General features: G+C 36.0%; 1 protein-coding gene across 5 annotated transcripts in view; it reads left to right on the top strand.

The window, feature by feature from the left end:
- MARK1 (microtubule affinity regulating kinase 1) overlaps positions 1–19,930 on the top strand; it is a 36,084-nt gene extending 16,154 nt beyond the window's left edge. For 2 of the 5 annotated variants that reach the window (XM_018085177.1, XM_018085176.1), the window contains exons 9-17: positions 3,723–3,822; positions 4,424–4,536; positions 5,805–5,958; positions 7,051–7,244; positions 9,327–9,427; positions 11,638–11,796; positions 12,607–12,861; positions 15,655–15,699; positions 17,832–19,930. In XM_018085177.1, the coding sequence (XP_017940666.1) occupies positions 3,723–3,822; positions 4,424–4,536; positions 5,805–5,958; positions 7,051–7,244; positions 9,327–9,427; positions 11,638–11,796; positions 12,607–12,861; positions 15,655–15,699; positions 17,832–18,186 (1,476 nt within the window). In that variant the 3' untranslated portion in view covers positions 18,187–19,930. The remainder of the gene's footprint in view (positions 1–3,722; positions 3,823–4,423; positions 4,537–5,804; positions 5,959–7,050; positions 7,245–9,326; positions 9,428–11,637; positions 11,797–12,606; positions 12,862–15,654; positions 15,700–17,831) is intronic. The other 3 variants (XM_018085174.1, XM_018085178.1, XM_018085175.1) reach the window with 3 other exon arrangements.
- The last annotated feature ends 338 nt before the right edge of the window (positions 19,931–20,268 follow it).

Genomic DNA, 20,268 nt, shown 5'->3' with positions numbered 1-20,268 from the left:
ATAAATGTGATGGAAAACTGGGATTTTTGCTAGTTTTAGTGCCATAATATGTGTAAACACTTAGGACTCTTTGAATGATAAACTAATAATTGCTAATTACTTCTGTTCAATCCTTTCTTTTCCCCCTCCTGGTAGTTTTGTTTCTGAATAGCTGAAAAATTAACATATATAATAATACCTGCTGTGTCCCTTAGCTAAAATCTATTTTGAAGATTTCTGCTGAGTTATAAATTTATTTTTTTTTAGTCAGTAAATTGGGTTTTCTTTTCATGAGATGTGGAGTATATTTGTGCATAACTTGTAAAGTGTCTAAAAGGTTCAGTGTTTTTTAAGGAGCTGTTTTGTTCAAGATTGCTGTATTGGCATGTAATTACTGAATAACTCCAGAGCTGGTATTTAACAAATATTTGGTGTAGAGTTCACTCTAAAAGCTGCTCTGTTCTATTTTGTGATTTCTTTAACAACAAGAGATTTTTTAAAAATAGCATCTACTTACCATAGAGATGAAAGTAGAGCAGAAGATAAACAGAATGCTTTTAAAATAGTATTTGCATGAGTTAATCACCAGTGACTTTTGTTTCATCTTTCTACACATACTTGTGCAGCAGTGGTTGGTGTCCCAGAGAATAATCCCATTTAAGCAGCTTTTTATTTGTAGTGGCATGAGTTATGCTCCCTGGCATGGATGCTACCTGTGCAAGGAAGCTTGCATTCACTGAGTTCTGTCTGCATGTTCCTCATCTCAAACTGATGCTGGTTTATGACTTGTTATAAATAGTTTTAACTTGAATAAAATCTGTGCTGAAGAGAATAGTGAATGATGGGTTCTACTTCACTGATATTCATTAATTATGTACAATTATTACTGTCTAGTGGACATAATGACAAGAGTGTAGTCACTCGAAGATGCTGAAAAATCGCTGTTTTCTTGTCTCATGTTTAAGTTTTAGGAAAATAGATTTTTCCTTTACTGTGTTTTCTTCTGGATTTTCAGCAGTTTCTCTTCAGATCTAATTTCACTCTCATTCTAGATATTGTAGTGTTATCCAGTTCTTCTAAAATTCCTTCCAGTCCCTGGAGAGAGGTGTTGAATAGCAGCCTCGCTGAAATGGCAAGGTTGTCAGATTGTGTGGAAGAGAGCAAGTGAATGTTGTGTGACAGAGGGTCTTGAGCCAGTACCAAAACACTGATGATAACAGGCAATGATCAGTATGCTAATCTGAGAGAGAGAGAGACATCACAACCTTTTTTAAAAGGAATATTCCTGAAATCACATTTGTTGAATTAAAAAACTATGGTGTGTGGTTTGGAAAGAAATTACTGTTTCTTCTCTCTGAGCACTCCTAAAAATACATGTTTAGAATGAAAGTATATATTTATTACAAGTTTCTAAGAGTGGAAAGACAATGTCATCTTAGGTGGGGAAGATTTATTTGTGCATTGTCTTTTGATTATTTACTCAGTCCCAGCCATAGACCCTCTCAGTTCCCATGCATGTTTTTTGCAGACCCTCCCATGAGGATGTTTATCAGTGACATTAGCATCAAAGCTGAGATTCACACAGGGGCAGCACTGTATGGGTTAGGCTTAGCACTTGCCCTTCAGTAAGGACCACGCAAATTTTTATTAAAATGCTTCATCTAGACTTTTTTGTGGTTGCAGCAGAGAGAGAACATTTTAGAAGCAAGAGAATGGTGTTATAAACCAGTAAATCTTCCCAGGAAGAGATGGGAAAAATGCATTGTCATAAAATATGTGGATCTCTCTGTCAGGATTTCAACAAATTCCTCTTTCCCTCTCCTTTAGTCTTCAATTCTTTTGCATAGTATTGCTTCGAAATTCCCACAGAGCAGATTTATGCTTATGAAGTGTAATAAAGCAAATAATTTTGACACAGACAGGTCTTGAGCCAGACTAGATTTTTATTAGATAGTTTTCTGAAAATTGAGGGAAAGTGTCTTCATCATACCTAGTTGGTTGAAATTTAGTTTGGGTTGGTGTTTAAGAGGTACAGTTTGGGTCAGATTTTTAAATACCCTGAGCAAGGCTGCTGCTCTTCAGTCAGCTGACTGGAAGCCCAGCTGAACTTGCACAAATGTAATATTGATCCTGGAATTGGATTGTTTGTGTCGCTTCAAAATGCTTGATTGTAAGAGCCTGTTTAAGAGTTGTACAATAACTCAGTGTGCCTCTGAGACTGTGTATTTGAAAGACAGAAGCTAGTTTAGATATTTAACAGATGGAAATCGAGAACAGATTACATTGAACTACAGATCCACCTACTGAAGAGACATGAAAAACTTTAAGTGGGCATTGTTGGGTTTGCCTGTTAATTCAAGAAGCATCGAGATTGGGAGTAGGATTTGAGCAGTGATTCCTGTCATCCACTTCGTTGTGCTTAAACTTCAGATTTACTTAACTTCAGATTTATTTCATGGTATCTTTAAAAAAGATGCCTTTAAAAAAGGACTGCAGATACTGCACAGTACTCTTTGGGGAGTTGCTTATGTTACTGCAAGACTGCAAATATGTAACCAAAGTCTACTGTCAAGTAGACTCATGCTCTGTGTGTCAGAAATACAATATAGCAATATGTGTTCACAATCCCTTCCCCTTTATCCCCCTCAAAAGCCAAAAAATCAATTCCATGGTAGAACAAATCTATAAGTCTTATTGTCAGCAAAATATAAACTGGCCCAAGTACAAAGTTCTGTATTGTTCTCGTAAGGATACAGCTATTGGGGTCTGTAATTTGGCAGTAGCACTACATACAAAGAATTTGGTTATATCAATGGAAAATTGAGTCTGTGACTCTTTGTGAGAAATAACTTAATTCGGTGTTTGCAAGGCATATTTGGAGCCTGTGGGAAACTTAATTTGCTGGCATTTGTTTCATTCTTCTGTTTGTGTAGTGAGCAGTATTAGCATCTGTCCCTAAAGAGACGTGTGCCTGTTGCAGTAGGAGGGAAAATGGTGTTAGGTGTTTTAAAGATGAATATGCCCTTACAGAGAAATTGTGATGCTTAGGGATTCCAGATGATCAATCTTAAAGGCATATAAAAGGTCTGGAATGCAGCAGAAGGAAATTTTCCAGAGAATGCAGAAGTAAATAACTACCTGGCATAGAGAGAGTTAAGAGGCATTTCTCCCTTCAGCCAAACTGTGAACATATTTAGGTCAAGTGCAGTGAGAAGGTCCATAGGAAAAAATGACCAGTTGGCATCATGATCTTGAAAACTAATGACTGTAGGAAGCATCAGCATGCTCCTGAAATATTCCTTAGTTTCTAAACACTTTCCTTTGCTATTATTTGAAGGAGTTATTTATCGTGGTAGAATTGGTATTGTAGTAGCATCTAGGGATCTTAACCAAGATTAGGGCATGAGTGTCAGACACTCTGCAAGATGAGATTAGGAGACAGTGGAAGTGAAGGGGACAAAATGAAAGATTTTTGTGTTGAAACTGCAGGGGTTTTTCTCTCAGTAGTTCTGCTGGTATTTCAGGCAGGGGATTTGTATTATAAAAGGTAAATTGTAGGGAAAATGAGCTAATGGAAACAAAAAGATGTGAAAAATGAAAATAAAGGTGTGAGGGGGGAAAAAGGAGTAAGGGAAAGAGCAGCATTAAGATTATTATGAATTTAAAATTGTTTTTCAGCAGACCAGCTAGCACATGGGGTCTGGTAAATGGAATGTTGACCTAAAGCTTATTTCTCTTCTTAGCAAATTATGAAGGATCGGTGGATGAATGTTGGCCATGAAGAAGAAGAACTAAAGCCATATACTGAGCCTGAACCAGATTTTAATGACACCAAGAGAATAGGTGAGAGTTTTACAAAGGTGTTGCATCTGAGGTACACAGACAATTTTTGTCTTGTAAGCCGAATTAAACCCTTACTGAATTTGACCTACAGTCTCATCATACAAGTCAAATGCATTCTTTTTATTTAAATGAGGAATTCCATTACAATGCCCTCCTTATAACTACTGTTGTGACTTCACTGAGCTGACATGAATCTACAAACACAGTAGACAAATAAGACTACAATGGACTGAAGGGAACAGATTTTGTTATGAGGGCAACAATTTTTGCCTGCATGGTTAGACTAAGTTACTGTGTTGGCCCTGTATCTATTCATAGTTTCTATTTGCCAGTGCTTTATTTGTTTGTTGAATAACATTGAGTGTTGTATAAATTAGTGAAGAGTTGTATAATATAGCTGAGAGTTTTCAAGATGAAAATAACACTGAGAGAGAGGAGTTGCAGCATTTTTTATTTTTGCACAGCAAAAAAACTTCAGTGGGTTGCATTGAATCTTAGTTACCTGTAAATTATAAGATTTTTTTCTATTGTCACAGTTCTTAATTTGTCAGTAAACCCAAGCACTTATTCTGCTGATGCATCTGGTTCATTTTACTTTTAGACATTATGGTCACAATGGGCTTTTCAAGAGAAGAGATTCATGAATCTTTAGTAAACCAAAAGTATGACGAAGTCATGGCTACTTACCTGCTTCTAGGTAGAAAACCACCTGAAGTAAGTGCTATCTAATTTACATTTTCTGTTTTAACCTTTATATATCGCTGGGTTGAATATTCTGCTTGTTGATATTTGTATGCATTATTTTGTAATGTTTTTAAAAAATTGTAATTAATCACTTATTAATGTCTTTCCCTTTTCGTATCTCCTTGGATATCTTGTTAGATATCCCATATGAAGAAATAAGTTAAATTAAGTATCTTCATGTTTGCTTATAAATACATTGGATTGCTTTTTTAAAAACCTGGCTGTTAATCTGGCATAATTTCTAAATGCTGAGTCTTCTTCCTGTCATGTGTGTTTTGAGTTAAAATCTAAAATAGTAAATTTGACTGCAGCAATTATTTTTCTAACTACTCAGATATGACATCCTTTGTTTCTCAGAAATGCTCGTCCTTTCTCGCTCATGTTTTGTTTATAGTATATTTTATTATTTAATAAATAATTGCATTGTAGTCATTAATAAATTGGCGGTAGAAAATCTTACTACTATTTTGGAACTAGACGAATCTGTAAATCCTTTGGAATCACATGGATTTTTCAAGGAATCAGACTGAGAACAAGACTTTCTTTTTGAAGGAATTTTTCCTGCTGCATCATTGGCCTTCCTTCAGTTCCAAGATAGTGTAGATCTGATACATGCATCCTTGAGTGCATTTTCTCACATCTCTGAACCTGAATTCCCTTGTGATGGCAGAGCATGGAGGGAATCTGTCTAAAATCATTTTGACTCAAATTGCTTGGAAGAGGATATTTGTCTTTTTCCACTGCTCTTACTTACAACTTCTGCTTCTTAGATATCAACAAACCGGTGGCTGAGTTACATACCAGTTACATAAAGATGTTTAGAAGACCATAAAGAATCCTTTAATCAGTACTTGCATTTTTAGCCCTTCTGACTCAGTCCAATGCATTTTGAAATTGTTCTGAAGCTATGAATGCTTTTAGGCTTTAAAATAAAATAAAAAAAACCAGGGGGAACCATTCCGTGGCTTAGGTTTTAAAATAGCACACTTTTTCTTTCTGTCAAGATTCTTCTAATTTTATTTTGAGCATTCATTAACTTAGCTTTAGCTGTATGTTTTTAAAGAACGTTAAACATAGATGAAGTGATAAAATCCATCTTGAAGAATATTCTACTCTGGATACAATTTTAAACTATAAAGAAAAAAAGCCTTCTATTGGGACTTTTTGCCTTATTATGCCATAAAAATACCAGCACTGTTGAATTTTGTTTATGCCTTGAAAAACTGTTTTTCTTGTAGTTTGAAGTAGGCGATTCCTTGTCCAGCAGCAACTTGGGTCAGAGATCTCGCCCCAGCAGCGACCTCAACAACAGCTCCGTGCAGTCTCCTGCTCACCTGAAGGTCCAGCGCAGTATATCGACCAACCAGAAACAGCGGCGGTTCAGCGATCATGGTGGGGATGACATTTCAACAAGTAAAGTAACATACACAGTCTGAGCCTGGATGTGCAGTGTTTTGTGAACCTGGCAGGTCCACCACTCTGTGCATTTGTTGTGTATCTCATCGTGCTCTGCTGTGATGCTTCTATCTGTATGAACGCTTCTGGGTCAATAGAACGTGCAGATTTAATTCTTTGGACTTGATACTTGGTTGACTCACTAAATAAGACATTGTGGGTGCGTTCTGTTTAGGAACTAATGGCAAATATTGACCTGGATAATCCCAAGAGCAGCAAACCATTATTTTTATCAGTACATTTGGAGGTGTGGGCAAATTATTTGGTTCCAAGAGAAAACAATTTTACCAAGTATTCAGGAAACATTTTCAGCTGAAAGTGCTTACGTCACAAAGGAGTACATATTTAAAACACTAAATGGAAGATGATTTTTTCCTCAGAGAGCTATCAAATTGCTATAAATACTTCTAAAATGTTTGGCCCTCTTCTCTGCCTAATTCACATTGTTGTTTCCCCCCCCCCTTTTTTTTTGTCCAAAAAAGCAACCAATATTATAAAAATTGTTAGCTGATGTGCTTTTATTTTAAGGGAATATAGAAGTCAACTGACAAAGAAGTTTTTCCAAAGCATTTTAAAGAATGATGGGGGGGGAAACTATAAAACATGCTTTTGAATAAAACAGTCCTATGGTTTTCAGGGGAAAATAATCTTTCATAGTATTTAGAGGAAAAGGTATATGGCAAAAATTACTAAAGAAATACTTTGAAAAACATCCTCTAATTCCTTTTGTCATAATATCATACAAATTGTATGGGTTTAAAATGAGAACTAAAATACTCTTCTAGGTTTTACATACTGATATGAAATGGGAACTAATTCTGAACTGCAAATTGGTGGTGAAGAGAGAGTGGGTTAAAAGAAAACAGGCTGTCAAAGCTGAGTTTAGTAAGTTGGTGTATGTGCTGAGTTTGCCGTCATAGTTGTTCAGATGCTTTTTTTGGACTCAGGGAACTATATTTAGACTATTTTGGCCAAGAAAAATGCAGTGACTATTTTTAGGTATTTATTAATACTGTTTTTATTTGGCAGTTGGTCCCTCAATTCCTCCTGCTGTGTCATACACAAAAAGGTCTCAGGCAAATAGCGTGGAAAGCGAACAGAAAGAAGAGTGGGACAAGGATGTCTCGCGCAAACTTGGCAGCACTACAGTGGGATCCAAAGGAGAGATGGCTGCAAGTCCACTTGTGGGTCCAGACAGAAAGAAATCAAGTGCAGTTACCAGTGTGAGTGTGTGTGCTTTTGGCTCGTTATATTTATTTTTCCCTATTTTAACAAAATCTGCAGCACAGGGTTGCTATAGACATAATGGTTACTGACTAAGCCACTAAGTCTATTTCTGGTAACTTTTACTGGCAGACAGAAATAGGCTACAGTGGATCTTTTAAAATAAACCTTTCCCTTCCCCTCACCAACTTTACTTTTTGTAACACTAACATAACAGTAAGCATGAGAACGTCTGCACTTAAGCAAACTTAAGTTCTGTCAAGACAAATAGTGGATATTTAGGGAAAGAACATAAGAACAGAGCCAATATGGAGTGCTCTTTTTCTAGTTTCAAATGCTTGTGTATCTACAAGAAAGTCAAGGGACTTTCTGAACCAGAGATTTCATCTATTAATCCTATATAATATCCCTCATGAACCTTCTCCATAAATTTGGCTGTTTCTTTTTCTGCTTCATTTTGGACTTCAGGAATGGGGTGAGGTGAGGGGGAGCAACCCACTTGTTCCCTGGTGCGTGTGCCTGTTGACGTTATGATTTACAACCTGGTTCTTGTATTCAGAAATTGAACAAGCAAATTAATATTTTAAAAAAAAAATTAAATTTTAAATATGATCATTGTCCCCCAATCCCTCCCCATGAGTCTTTGAAATTATGGCTGTGTATATTGCATGCAGGAACTTTTGAGTCTTCTAAGATTAGATTTCATATCTGAGCTTTCCCAAAACTATATTACCCCAAAGCTGATTACAGTCATGTATGGTACAAGCTGATATGTCAAAAGCATTTCTCTGCTTTGTGAGAACTAATTAAATGGAGTATCTTTGCTATGAAGAATGAGAAATTGATTTACTTGCTAATGGCAACTTCAGTATTTGTACATTTTTAGCCCTGTTACTATTCTGGGACTTTGAAAGGCTTTGTGATGGGCACGATTAAGGAATATTAGTGTCTGATATTGCAACAGTAGTTCAAGGTTGAGCAGCTTACACAGAAAGTGAAACTGGTTTTTTTAAAAGTCAAACATTTAAAGTCAACAAAGCTAACTTGATGTGGGTAATTTTAAAATATTTTTGTGTAACTTTGGGGATAACATGATGTTAGGGAAGGCAGAATTTCTTGAAAACATTTATCATCTTCAATCATATTAGTCTAATTTATGAGAATTTAACTTCAGAAACAATTGCTGCAGTTGTTAATCTTCCGTACAAATTGACCTTGAAACAGTTTATTCAGTAATCTCTCTGGGGCATATTAATGCTGAAAAACTGTAGGTGAGAGGGACCTAAGCACAGTAAATCTTGCAGAGTTCATGATGTCCTACAGTACCCAAGTCTAGTGTATTTGAAATCTTTTGCCAGCATGTGTCAGTATGTAATCTTAGCATGTTGGAACCTCTCCTACTCTAAATTCGATATCTACTGCATTAAAAACTGAGAATTGTACATCATGTACTAAAAGTAAGCCTTCAGCTGATAACCTGTGTGTGATAGGGGTGGAGGAGAACATTTCTAGGTGTTTTGTGAAGTGTATGCAAAGTGAAATTAATAGAAAGAAATTCCTGTCAGTATTTGCTGATACAAAACCTATTTGCTATGTTCTGTGCATCATAATTTCTGGATTGACTGACACAGGTCGATAGTATTTTCATTTTCCTTTTGAAAGCAGTTTTGACAGGGGCAACAAACTGAAAGGCTGGAGCCCTTTTTGGCAAATTAATCTGTGCAGGGAAGCCTTTCAGCCACCCATAGGTGTGTTCTCTGGGATTCCAGTGTAGTTGATCTGAGGGACAAATAATTCTGTAACACAGGAATGGCATAATAATACTAAGTTTAGCAAGTGTCAGCAAAATTAAATTCCTGTGTTTTCTCTTAGGATAGTTGCAATGGTGAATGAGCTGTTGGATAAAATAGCTGATGGTATAAATGATTTGTGTCAACAGATTAATCTAGTACGTTTGAAGACTTCAAGAATACAAATAAACAGTTGAAATGCTGTTTTGATTTGCTTCTGATGTTTACATTTTTGTACAACATAATTACAGTAGAAGAAAGTATTTAATTTTAGTCTTATTTTTCTTCTAGAATAATGTGTTTTCTGGTAGTGGAATGACAAGGAGGAACACTTACGTTTGTGAACGTTCTTCAGATCGCTATTCTGCAATACAGAATGGGAAGGACAACAGGTATTGTTCAACTTTTCTTGCTTATTAATTTGGGTACAAGAACTGAGGCACAGAAGAAGCAGGTTATGCAATTAATCAATACCATTATGAAGCCTGGTATGAAATACATAAAGTTCAAGTGTATGTTTTCATCTTGTCTTCCACTGCTGTTTCTGTGTTTGTGGTGAACTTTTTAACTACATGTGTCAATCAACCTTTGCCTCTTTGAATGGAACCACATTTATTACTAAGGGTTGCCTTCCAACACAGAATAAAATAACGGTGCTAACAACTAATTGCAAAGTGGGCAGATGTACTGTAGAGAACTTCAGATGGATCGCTCTGACAGTGTAGCTTGATCCTTTTTCATTTCCCCCTGTAATAGCTCAAAAAACTGACATTGTTAAAACTTATTAGTCATTTTCAATACAATTTTTTGGTCTAAATAATATATTCGTAGTGATGGGAACCAAATTGTGTCTTTATATGAGACGATAATTATGCTCAGTTTAGTATGTTTTGTTAAATAGTGTTGTATTTAACAATGCCACAGTTACTGGGGTTTTTAAATATGCCCTTTGTTCATCCTTGGTGTTAGTTAAGCCCTGTACCTGACTGAGAGGCAAAATATTGGCTTTAATGGAGAGTAATAAAATCTGGATTTTATTTTTTTTTTTTTTTAGATTCAAATAACAGCTCTTATTCTGATGTTTTTTAAGCTATTCAAATAAAATGGTTCATGTAAAATGAACAAAAAAATCCATAGCATGAGATAACATAATCTGGTAAACTAGTTTGGTTTTCTATCACAGAGCTTTAATTTTTTTAATGATGCATGTAATTTTGGAAATAAGAGAAGTATAGGGTTATTCATCTATCATAAAATGATGAGCTGTGGAACCTATAAAATACAGCTATTTAAAAAAGTTTTTAAAGTCCTTTAAGGAGGTGCATTAAAAAGCAGAAAACTAATTTTCAGTATTAGTTTCAAATTATTGGATGGGTGCTTTCAAAGTGTCTCCTCAAATTTTTGTGTAACGTTCAAAATATTTGAAACTAAGGTAGTAAGAATCCTTTTTTGAAAAGAAAGAAAATAACATTTTTTTTCAGATACAGGGTTAAAATATATGCTACAATATTTTTTTTCTGATCTCGCAAAGATAGGTAGTTTTTTCTTTCAAGAGATTTAGTACAAAAAACACTTTAAAAAGTAGGGATTTTATTTCAAAGTTTTTCATTTTACAGTTTAATTTTTTCTATATATAGAAAATATATATTTCTATATAAAGATTCTTAATCCCTGTTCCTTTTGTGAGTGCAATGAATATCATACTCAGTTCTTTGGGCATATTCTGAGAAATGAAGAAATTTTTTTTGAGTTTTATATGCCTTTCCCACAAGACATTGTGTTGCAGTTGGATTTGGTGCAGATGAATGTCTTGTGTCATCGAAGTATTAATCTGAAATCTTTACCTCTTTGCTACTGGTATTATTTAGCTTTGGGACTGTAGTTGCTAATATATTATTAATGCAATTTCACTTAGGCTTGTAGAGGCAAAGCTGTAGTTTGCCTTAAGTCATTTGACTTTTCTTTTAAAAATTAATAACACAATAGTTTTGCCACTACTTTCATCTTTCTTGCCACTTTAGGAAGGAGAAATAAAAGTACCGGTAGAAGAAACTGTACTTTGAAAGGGTTGACTCAGCCTAGCAGGGACTGGGATAGTCCAGAGGAGAAATACAAATTTGTCCTTTAAAAACACAGTCACTTCCAAGTGATAGTGCGACAGCAGTTCCAAATGTTTCAAGTTTTAAATGTTTGTTTTAACTGCAAATAGGGGTATCCACAAAAGGAGAGTCTATTTAATCAATCTCTTTAAGCCTTTTGCAAATTTATTTTTCGGTATTTTTTCCTATATCTATGTATTCTTTGTGGTCTTTCTTCATTACGTTTTTGTGTGTAAGCTTTAACCTTGGGAGGAATGAAAAGGCCCTAACTTAGCATGTGTGAATTGATTTATGGTGAATTGATTTATGGATGAACATAATTTTCTCACAATTCTGTATTCTTTACTTTAGCTGACTAAGACAGCCTGGTCACTCAGTCCTTCTGGTTACTTAAACAGCACTTGATGTGTTCTAAAAGAAGAAATCATTTAAAGGGTTTTACACTAACCTTTCTTTTCCCTTTCCCTTTGTCCACCTCTCCTGCCTTGCTGCCACCACAAAAGCCTGACGGAAATGTCTGCGAGTAGCACATCTTCTGGAGGCTCTGCAGTAGCCTCCGTATCCACGCGCCCTCGACATCAAAAGTCTATGTCTGCCTCTGGTCATCCTATAAAAGTTACACTGCCAACCATCAAAGATGGTACTGAAGCTTACCGACCAAGGTAAGAAATGGGTGGTTATTTCTTTAGCGCTGTACACTTCAAAAATGCTGTTGTTCAGTTCACGATAGGCCTCAGTATGTTTGTAGTCTACTCGAAAGTGTCACATTGTGTTCTGTTTTGAAGCAGTAGCTTACTCAAGTTCTGTGGGCATTACAGATGATTTAAACCTGGTTTTGTTCATGACAAACATGTTTGCATACAGTTAAAGAAGTTCCTTGACTGCCTCCCTCTGGAAACTTTTGGAAAACTCAAGTTAAAAATTTGACTGCTTTAGACAGGACCGTACCACGCAGGCCACCATTAATTCAGATGAAGTACTGAAATGTTAACCTCTCTGATTTGTAGATTGCTAAACTCATTTGTGTCTAAAAGCACCATAGTATAGTTGTTCTTACCATTAACTGCCTGAATAGCTTTACGCATTTATTTCTGTCAGACAATTACTTAAGAAACATCCATTAAGTTTTTTGGGAGTGCTTGTGTTAAAGGTTTTGATGAACACATTTTTTCAGAAGAGGGCTGGGAACACTTCCAGATTTTGCTACAGATTTTTCTCCCTTTTTCCTTTGTCCTGTTCTCTGTGTATACTTTTTTTAACTGCTCCTAATACTTGAGATAACTTGATTTTACAATGAAAATATCTCTTGATCGTTTCTAAGTATGAATCATAAAAGCGAATCAGTAGCAGATTCAGTTTTTCAAATAAAAAGAATCGAGAGTGGGGTTTCTTTCCTGTCTTCGAAGAACGGTCGTCATGTAGGAGGGTTTTTAGCACAGTCTTTCTCTTTATTCATGCTTCTGTTTTCCCAGCAGTGCAACTCAAAGAGTGCCTGCTGCTTCCCCGTCTGCTCATAGTATTAGCACTACCACTCCAGACCGAACCCGCTTTCCTCGGGGGAGTTCAAGTCGAAGCACTTTCCACGGGGAGCAGCTGAGGGAGCGGCGTAATGCCACTTACAATGGACCACCCGCCTCACCATCCCATGAAACCGGTGCTTTTGCACATGCTAGAAGAGGGACTTCGACTGGTATAATAAGCAAGATAACTTCCAAGTTTGTCCGCAGGTTAGTACCTCGATTTCTAAGAGAAAAAAATTTTAAAAAGCCCAGCCTGTAACCAGGGCTGTAATTGCGAAGTCTTTGAGAATTTACAGTTTAAGTGTGAAGTAAATATAAATTTAGTTAGAATGCTGCTTGTTTTGTGTGTTCCTTCCAGAGGTCTGCCTTGTTTTACTTCTCTGTATATATCGTAGCTGTTATGTTTGACCAGCTATCTGACTTCTTTATCTTAAAGGAGCAAGAGAATGCTGCTCAAAAGGAGTTTTTGCTCCTGCTTTACAGCTAAAATAGAAAGATGATACAGTTAAAATCAAATTAATTTAAATACTGAAAACGGGGACTTCAAAATGAGTCATTATTTAATTTTAACTATTTTACTTTTTAACTGGATGCAGTTTGTTGCAAGGGCTGTATTTACAATGATTTTATTACTGTGCTTAGAAGGAATATGTATTACCAAATTATTTTGGGGAATTCTGAAATCTGTGAAGAAATGAGAAGCTTAGAAGCGGGCAGAAGTCTGGATGTCTGGAAGTAATAATATTTCAGTATCATACACCCTCTTCTATTATGTCACCAGCTTCTTGCAATTTAAGTTCAGGATTCTGAAAGAAGAAAACCCACACATCCTGGATCTGCATTCATTCCTGCAGTGATGCTAACAGTAATAATACTGTGAGAAGAGGTGCTGGGAAAGATTTTCAAATATACTGTTTAATATCAAGTAACTGCTGACTTAGCAGTCAAAAACCTTTCCCAAAAGGGGGCTTAATTTTCAGTTTGCCTCTTTCTAACAGTGATTTACCTGTAATTCTTAAGCCTGTTCATGGATGCATCCATACTGCATTATTGTCAGTTTTACAACAAACTTATATACTGGAAATTTGTCTTTTCCCTTACAGAATCATGCTGTTATACACTGAATTCTATCATTTGTGTGTAGGGGAAAAAAAAGATAAATTCAAGGCTACGTTAAGCTTGTAGTTGCAAATTTGTAAGGAAAATATCATTAATTGTGTAGGGTGGTACTACAAGAGGAAAGAAGAGAGAAAGTTAGAAATGCAGTGATGTTCCTCATAAAATTAATTTCACCTGATGCATCAGTGTGTGCCTAAGTAATAGCTCCTTTGATGACCTAAAAAAAAGGATATGAATTAATTTCTTTTTTCAGAAACCTGAAGATACAGGACTAAGATCCTCCATTATTGGTATCTCCAGCACTTACATAGGTGCAAGGAGAGAATTGTCCTCTGGTTTTAAAGAGGGGAAAAAAAAGTTACAGCAAATTAGTCAACTGTGGTGTCAGTGTAGGTCTCTAAATGGGAAGAAGGTATCTTCTGTTGAGTAACTAACCAATTTAAAGAGTTCAGGCTGGTTTTTTTGTGTAATAGCTCATTGTTATTTGCAAGGAATAGTTTCTTGCTGCCTTTTTTTTTTTTAAGAGATCAAAGAATTAATGTTTTCATTATGTTAAACCACAATATAAGAAGAGTATTGTAAAATGTGTTTAGAATTAACATATCTTAAATTGATCTATCCATAGTATAGAAGACTTGTATACAATTTCCTATTATGTTTTACAGTGTTAAAAGTATATTTTCCTATGGCGAAGGCCTTGTAGGGAATGTGTTTGTTTTGTTGCTGGTGATGGTGGGGTGTTTTGGTGTTGTTTTGTTGTGGTTTTTATTTTGTTAACATTTGTGTTGTTTGAGACTTAGTGGCTGGGATTACATGGGTGGAGGTTCAGGGTTTTATTTTTTGCTCTTCTTTGAGTTGGATCGCATAACTGCGTGCCTTTTAACTTCTGTACTGTTCAGGAAATAATGCTTTAAAGCATACTTTGACTAGAAGGTGTCATGAAAGACTTTTTTTACTAACTTTTGGCAAAGGTAAATGCCTTTCCTGGTAAGTATATAAAATCATGCATAATGAAGAATGCTTAGTGAATAGGGTATTGAAGTAATTTGAATCAATGGTTTATGTCAAGCAATACTTCCCTGATGTTAATTAATAAAATATTGGTGTTTTGAAGGTATTAAATTAATTAGATAATTGAAATTGGGTGCTAAAATGTTTGTACAGCAGCACTAGGAACATACCTAGGTGGCTTATACAATGTGTGGATATATTTCAAGTTACCTCATACTAAAAAGACATAATATAAACCAGTTCCTTGTAAAGCACAACTTTAATTCAACAAGATAGAGATATGTTTAACCTCAAGCTTGCCAGCAATCTGACTAAAGTCAATGTAACAGCTGATTTGCTGAAGCAGATCTTGAAGTAACCTTTGTGAACTGGGCTCCAAACATTTGGTCTCACAAACTCTTAGGCACATCTTACTGTTATTTACTTGAGTGTGCTTAAGCATAGGCATGTCCTGAAGTGCTTTCAGGACTGACATGTAAAGGCCTGGCCCACAAGGGTGCAGAGTGGAGCCCCCCTGGACCACCTTGACTGACTGCTCCTCTGTGCTTGCTGGAATTACATGTGGCCATTGCTCTGTCTGCAGTAGGTTGAGAACAACGTGTTAATTTTGCCATCAGTTTGGGAAAAAAACAAACAAACAAACAAAACCAAACAATTACATGTCAGAGTTGGAAGAAGTTAAGGTTTCATAAAGGGAAACTAAAATTACAGCTGTGAAAAAATACTATTAAACAATATTAGGCTTGACATTATTATACTGATCTTTTTTTTTTTTCTTCAGTAGCTATTTAACATTGTTCTGGGTGTAGGTTTTCTTAACTTTTATTTTTCACCTTTATCATTGAATCTCAACCTTAACTTTGTTTTGAGGGATCCAAGTGAAGGCGAAGCCAGTGGCAGAACTGACACCTCAAGGTGAGGAGTCACTATTAATACTTCGCTCCTAGGTCTTTCGCATCAAGGTTTAAGTGATTTCTTAAAGACTTTTAATCAGGATGTAAAATAGAATAGTGCTTAAGTAATCTGTATTTCAAAAATGTTTTTTATTTGGGGGGAGGGGGTTTTGGTGAGATCCTCTATATCCCTCTTTATATCCCTTTATATCTGCTTTCTTGCGAAGTATTTAATATAAAATTTTATGTAAGCATATTTCTTTGAATAATAAAGCCCCTTGTAGGAGTTAACCAGTCATTTAGGCACTTCAAGTCATGTTTTGGCTTATAAATATTTAATGGTGTTTACTTTTGGTTTCAGTGGAAAATGTAATATATTTTCTGTGTGTCTGTGTGTATATATGTATTTATTAAATTTTTACTGTAGTTACATACTGTGCTCATTACTAAAGCTGCTGTTTGCCAGAAGTAAACACCTTACAGTCCCTGAGGAATGAATGTCCCTTGCACTGAGAAATAAAACAAGTGACATTCAGACAAAAGGGGTGGTGACTGCCAAATATTGACTTTGTATGGCAACCACTGTACACAAATCTATAGGTGCTTTGTTAGTAATAAAACATTCCTTCATGTGCTCATTTTCCAGTATATCTGCTCTTTTGCCATGTTTCAGCATTTGGTTCTGCATTTTTGGTGTGCTTAAGCACAGTGCATAACTCTTTATTTTTCTGCTCTCTAATGAACAGGCATTGTAGTTTGCATTCTAAACTGGTCACTTACACGAAGTATCAACTTAGTTTTCAAAAAAGAAAGCCTCTATTTAAAACAAACAAACAAAAAAAAAACCCTAGCACATTTTTAACAGGATATACACTGTATAATACACAATGCATTTATCTAAGTTAGCCCTTTTCAATTCAAAGTCTATTAGCTGTCATTCTTGGATGTGGAAAGGGAAAAGAGATTAATCAAGTGTTCAAATGAAACAAAGTGTGAAGTTGCTTTCAGCTTTTGCTTTCATTCTCTAGCTTTCTCTGCTTTTTGTCATCCTACAGTGTCTGTTTTGGGCTAAAAAAGTCATTTGAGATCTTATCTCTGCCATGCTCTATCCCTTAATATCAATGTGGTTCTTTGGGGATCACACTGAAAGTTAAATTAAAAATGCTTGTTTTGACTCCTCTCTGAAAAATGACGGTTTGTAGACTTACCAAAATGAGAGCAGCACCTTTCCCCAGTGACAGATGGGGAGGCATCAGCATCATGGGTACCTGGGACAAGAACAGATGTAGCTAACTGTGGAGTGACTTTAAAATAATGAGTGCTGTTCCTCAAAATGCTTTCTACAGTGGAATAAGTAATCTACTTGGTAAGGAAGCATCAGACTAACAATGTTAATTGGAAATTATTCCATTGCAATTTTGTCCGAGTCATTGTATCAAATAAAATACTTTGTGTCTACATGTTGCTGTTTCTTCTGTGAAAAAGCTGCTGGCCCTATACTCAAATGGTGACCTCAAGCTCTTTACAACCAAATTACAGCACAAAATTCTGCTTCATCAGTTAAAATAAAACATGTTATTATAAGGTCTTTTGACACAGAGAGAGGTCAAAAATACATAATAAACGCAAAAGGGGGGAAAGGTGGAAAAGATGGGGAGGGAATTAACTGAAGACTTGTGAATCACAGGGTGGGTTTTCTTCCTCTGCTGCTTTTACAGTATGATTTATGCTTCAGGATTGTGTCCCTCAACTTCAGTTTTGTTGGTGTATGGCATGCTCCAGATCATGAAATCAGCAGAACTCCAGTCATGCTTTTACATAGATTCCACTTTCTTTGGAGCAGTATGGAGTAACGTGTGTCCGCTGCAGTTACCATTGCACATGTTGTCATCAGAACGTTGTAGAGCAGAGGTTTCCAAACTTGCTTTGCTTGTGTGCCACTACTGTGGCACAGTGCTGTGCTGAGGCACACGTGGGCAGGAGATGGGGCACGCCTGTTCCAGCAGTATCTATCTAACTCCTGGAATTCGCTTGCGTATGACTAGTGGCGGGTCAGTCACAGTTTAGAAACCCCTGTTCAACAACTGTATTTCTCTTCTATCTCTTGGTTCTAGTGCTTTTGGTTTTGACTTTTCTGTATGTGACTTGTTCCAGGAGTGTTTCTGGGGAGCCAAAAGACAGAGAGAAGGAGGATAGTAAAGATTCAAAGCCACGCTCCTTGCGGTTCACGTGGAGTATGAAGACCACTAGTTCTATGGACCCGAACGATATGATGAGAGAGATTCGGAAAGTGTTAGATGCTAATAACTGTGATTACGAACAAAAGGAGAGGTTTTTGCTCTTCTGCGTTCACGGCGATGCGCGACAAGACAGCCTTGTTCAGTGGGAGATGGAGGTCTGCAAACTGCCACGATTGTCGCTCAATGGAGTTCGTTTCAAGAGAATATCTGGGACTTCTATCGCATTTAAGAACATTGCATCCAAGATAGCGAACGAGCTTAAGCTGTAAAGAGAACCTAAATTCTTTGGGATCAGGGAAGATTCATACATGATCTACACTTTGAATGTACTGGTTACGCCTAATGTGATTGGCCTGTGAAACTCCCCATGTAGAAATTGCCCTTATTGCAATAAGGTTATACATAGTTATTCAGAATTGTAAAGTTAAATCCAGTATGACCTATATTAAATAACTGTAGCTAAAGAAGTTATGTTCACATGTACAGGTAAGTATATAGAGCATTCTGTTCATTTTATGTTCATAGAGTTGTATAATAAAAAGATGACTGCTTAAATTCAGATCTTGTATAGTTGTCTAGATTTCTGCACAGAAATGTATGTTTGATGCTTTGAGTTGGAAAAGTTCTTCCCTATCATTTACATTTTTGGTGTTTTTATAAGTCTTACCTCTACCATGCGTTTTTTAAAAAACTTGTGTCCTGAGTCAAATGCACAATTTCACAACTGTAGCATGACCATTTTTAATTATTTAAAGATTGTTCATGAATTGAACCAAAAGTCGAGGAATTGGCTTTTGTTCTACACGAGACTGTTCCTGCTTATCTTTGGCTCTTATCCTCGTTATTGGACAGTGTTTAGTTGAAAAAAAGAGACAAACTTGTTTACAGTGTTGGCACTTACAGTTTAGAAACTTTGTTTTGCCTTGGGCCAGCTCAGAGCTGTGGGGGAACAGAAACCAGGCGTAAGTGGTGTTCTGTCTGCAAATTCCAGTCCTTACTCCCATGGCCCATTAACAAATGTAGCACCAAAACGGAGAACCGGAATTATTTCATTTGAATATCATGGTGTAAAATATCACTTGTTTGCTGCCTTCAGAATACTACAAATTCCATTTTATGGAAATATATTAACATTGGGACTGTTTAATAGCACAAGATAATCTGAAGTGTTGACCAATTGTATAAGTTAATAATACCACCTCAGGAATTAGCTTGGCTTTTGGAACATGTGCCCCCCCAAAGAGTACATGCAATTCCACGTAATATTTTACAGCTAAACATACATTGTTTATAATGATAAATTGTTGATTTATGCTTTTGTGGTTGTACAGTTTGTTCCCATGTAACCTGTTTGTGTTTAATATTTTACCAGATTTCTTGTATTTATTCCACATCATTATGCCTGTAATGTGCAGCTTTGCAATTAGGCACTTGCCTACAGAAAAGAAAAAAAAAAAAAACAGCCCCACATTTTTTTCCTTCATAATTAATGATTATAAACTGTGTAAAACCACTAGTACTGGTACATTTTAATACTTGTTCTTTTGTACTGAATTAACCATAGAGGTTGGTTGTGCAATGTTATTTAATGTCGTAATTACTGTAATATCAACATATGGGCCCCATCTGCACACTCTTGTGAAGAATAGAAAGTTCATTAAGAAATTGTCACTTTAAAAAATAAAAATTAAAAAAAAAGCTGTGGTAAACTCTGTAACCCTAAGTTAGAAGGCTGTAAGTGTAGTAAATGTGCCATTCTCTAATGGCTTCTTGACCGAGATGGACTTTACATACTGTACTGTGATGTAGCTTTCCTATGTAACAGTTATGTTCGGAAATGGACGTGTATTGTTGCCTTAGAAAAAGGGTGGTGTTTGGAAAGAAAGAATTGTAGCCCCTTTTCTTTTTTTTTTTTTTTTTATCTGATGTTCATGGAAACAAAATCTGATGCAAGTCATCTTGATTCACTGGTGCACTCTATTAAAACTTACTTGAACAGTTCTCATACTAAAATACTTGTTGTTTGCCCTTTATAAAAGTGCAGTAATTACCACGGGTAGCAAAATAGTTTAAAGGTGTTCAGGCTTCATCTTCAACATCGTGTGAATTCAGGATTAGCATTGCAGCGGTTCAGTGATCTTGTGCTGTCCAGAAACTGTCAGTGGTTTAGAACTTCTTAGAAATAGATGTCCAAGAGATTTTCAGAAATTCACCAAAAATCAGCCTTGCGAGGGGGTTGTGTGTCTGCTCGATTTACCCATAAATGTCCGTAAATGTTCAGTTATCCTTGAAAATACACAAATGGAACATAACCACAGTGCTAATGCAAGGTTGTGTATGAACTTAGTCAT

Source organism: Manacus vitellinus, unplaced genomic scaffold, assembly GCF_001715985.3.
Source record: "Manacus vitellinus isolate BGI_N305 unplaced genomic scaffold, ASM171598v3 scaffold_8_pilon, whole genome shotgun sequence".
Taxonomy (NCBI): domain Eukaryota; kingdom Metazoa; phylum Chordata; class Aves; order Passeriformes; family Pipridae; genus Manacus; species Manacus vitellinus.
This window is presented reverse-complemented; position numbering and strand designations above follow the sequence as displayed.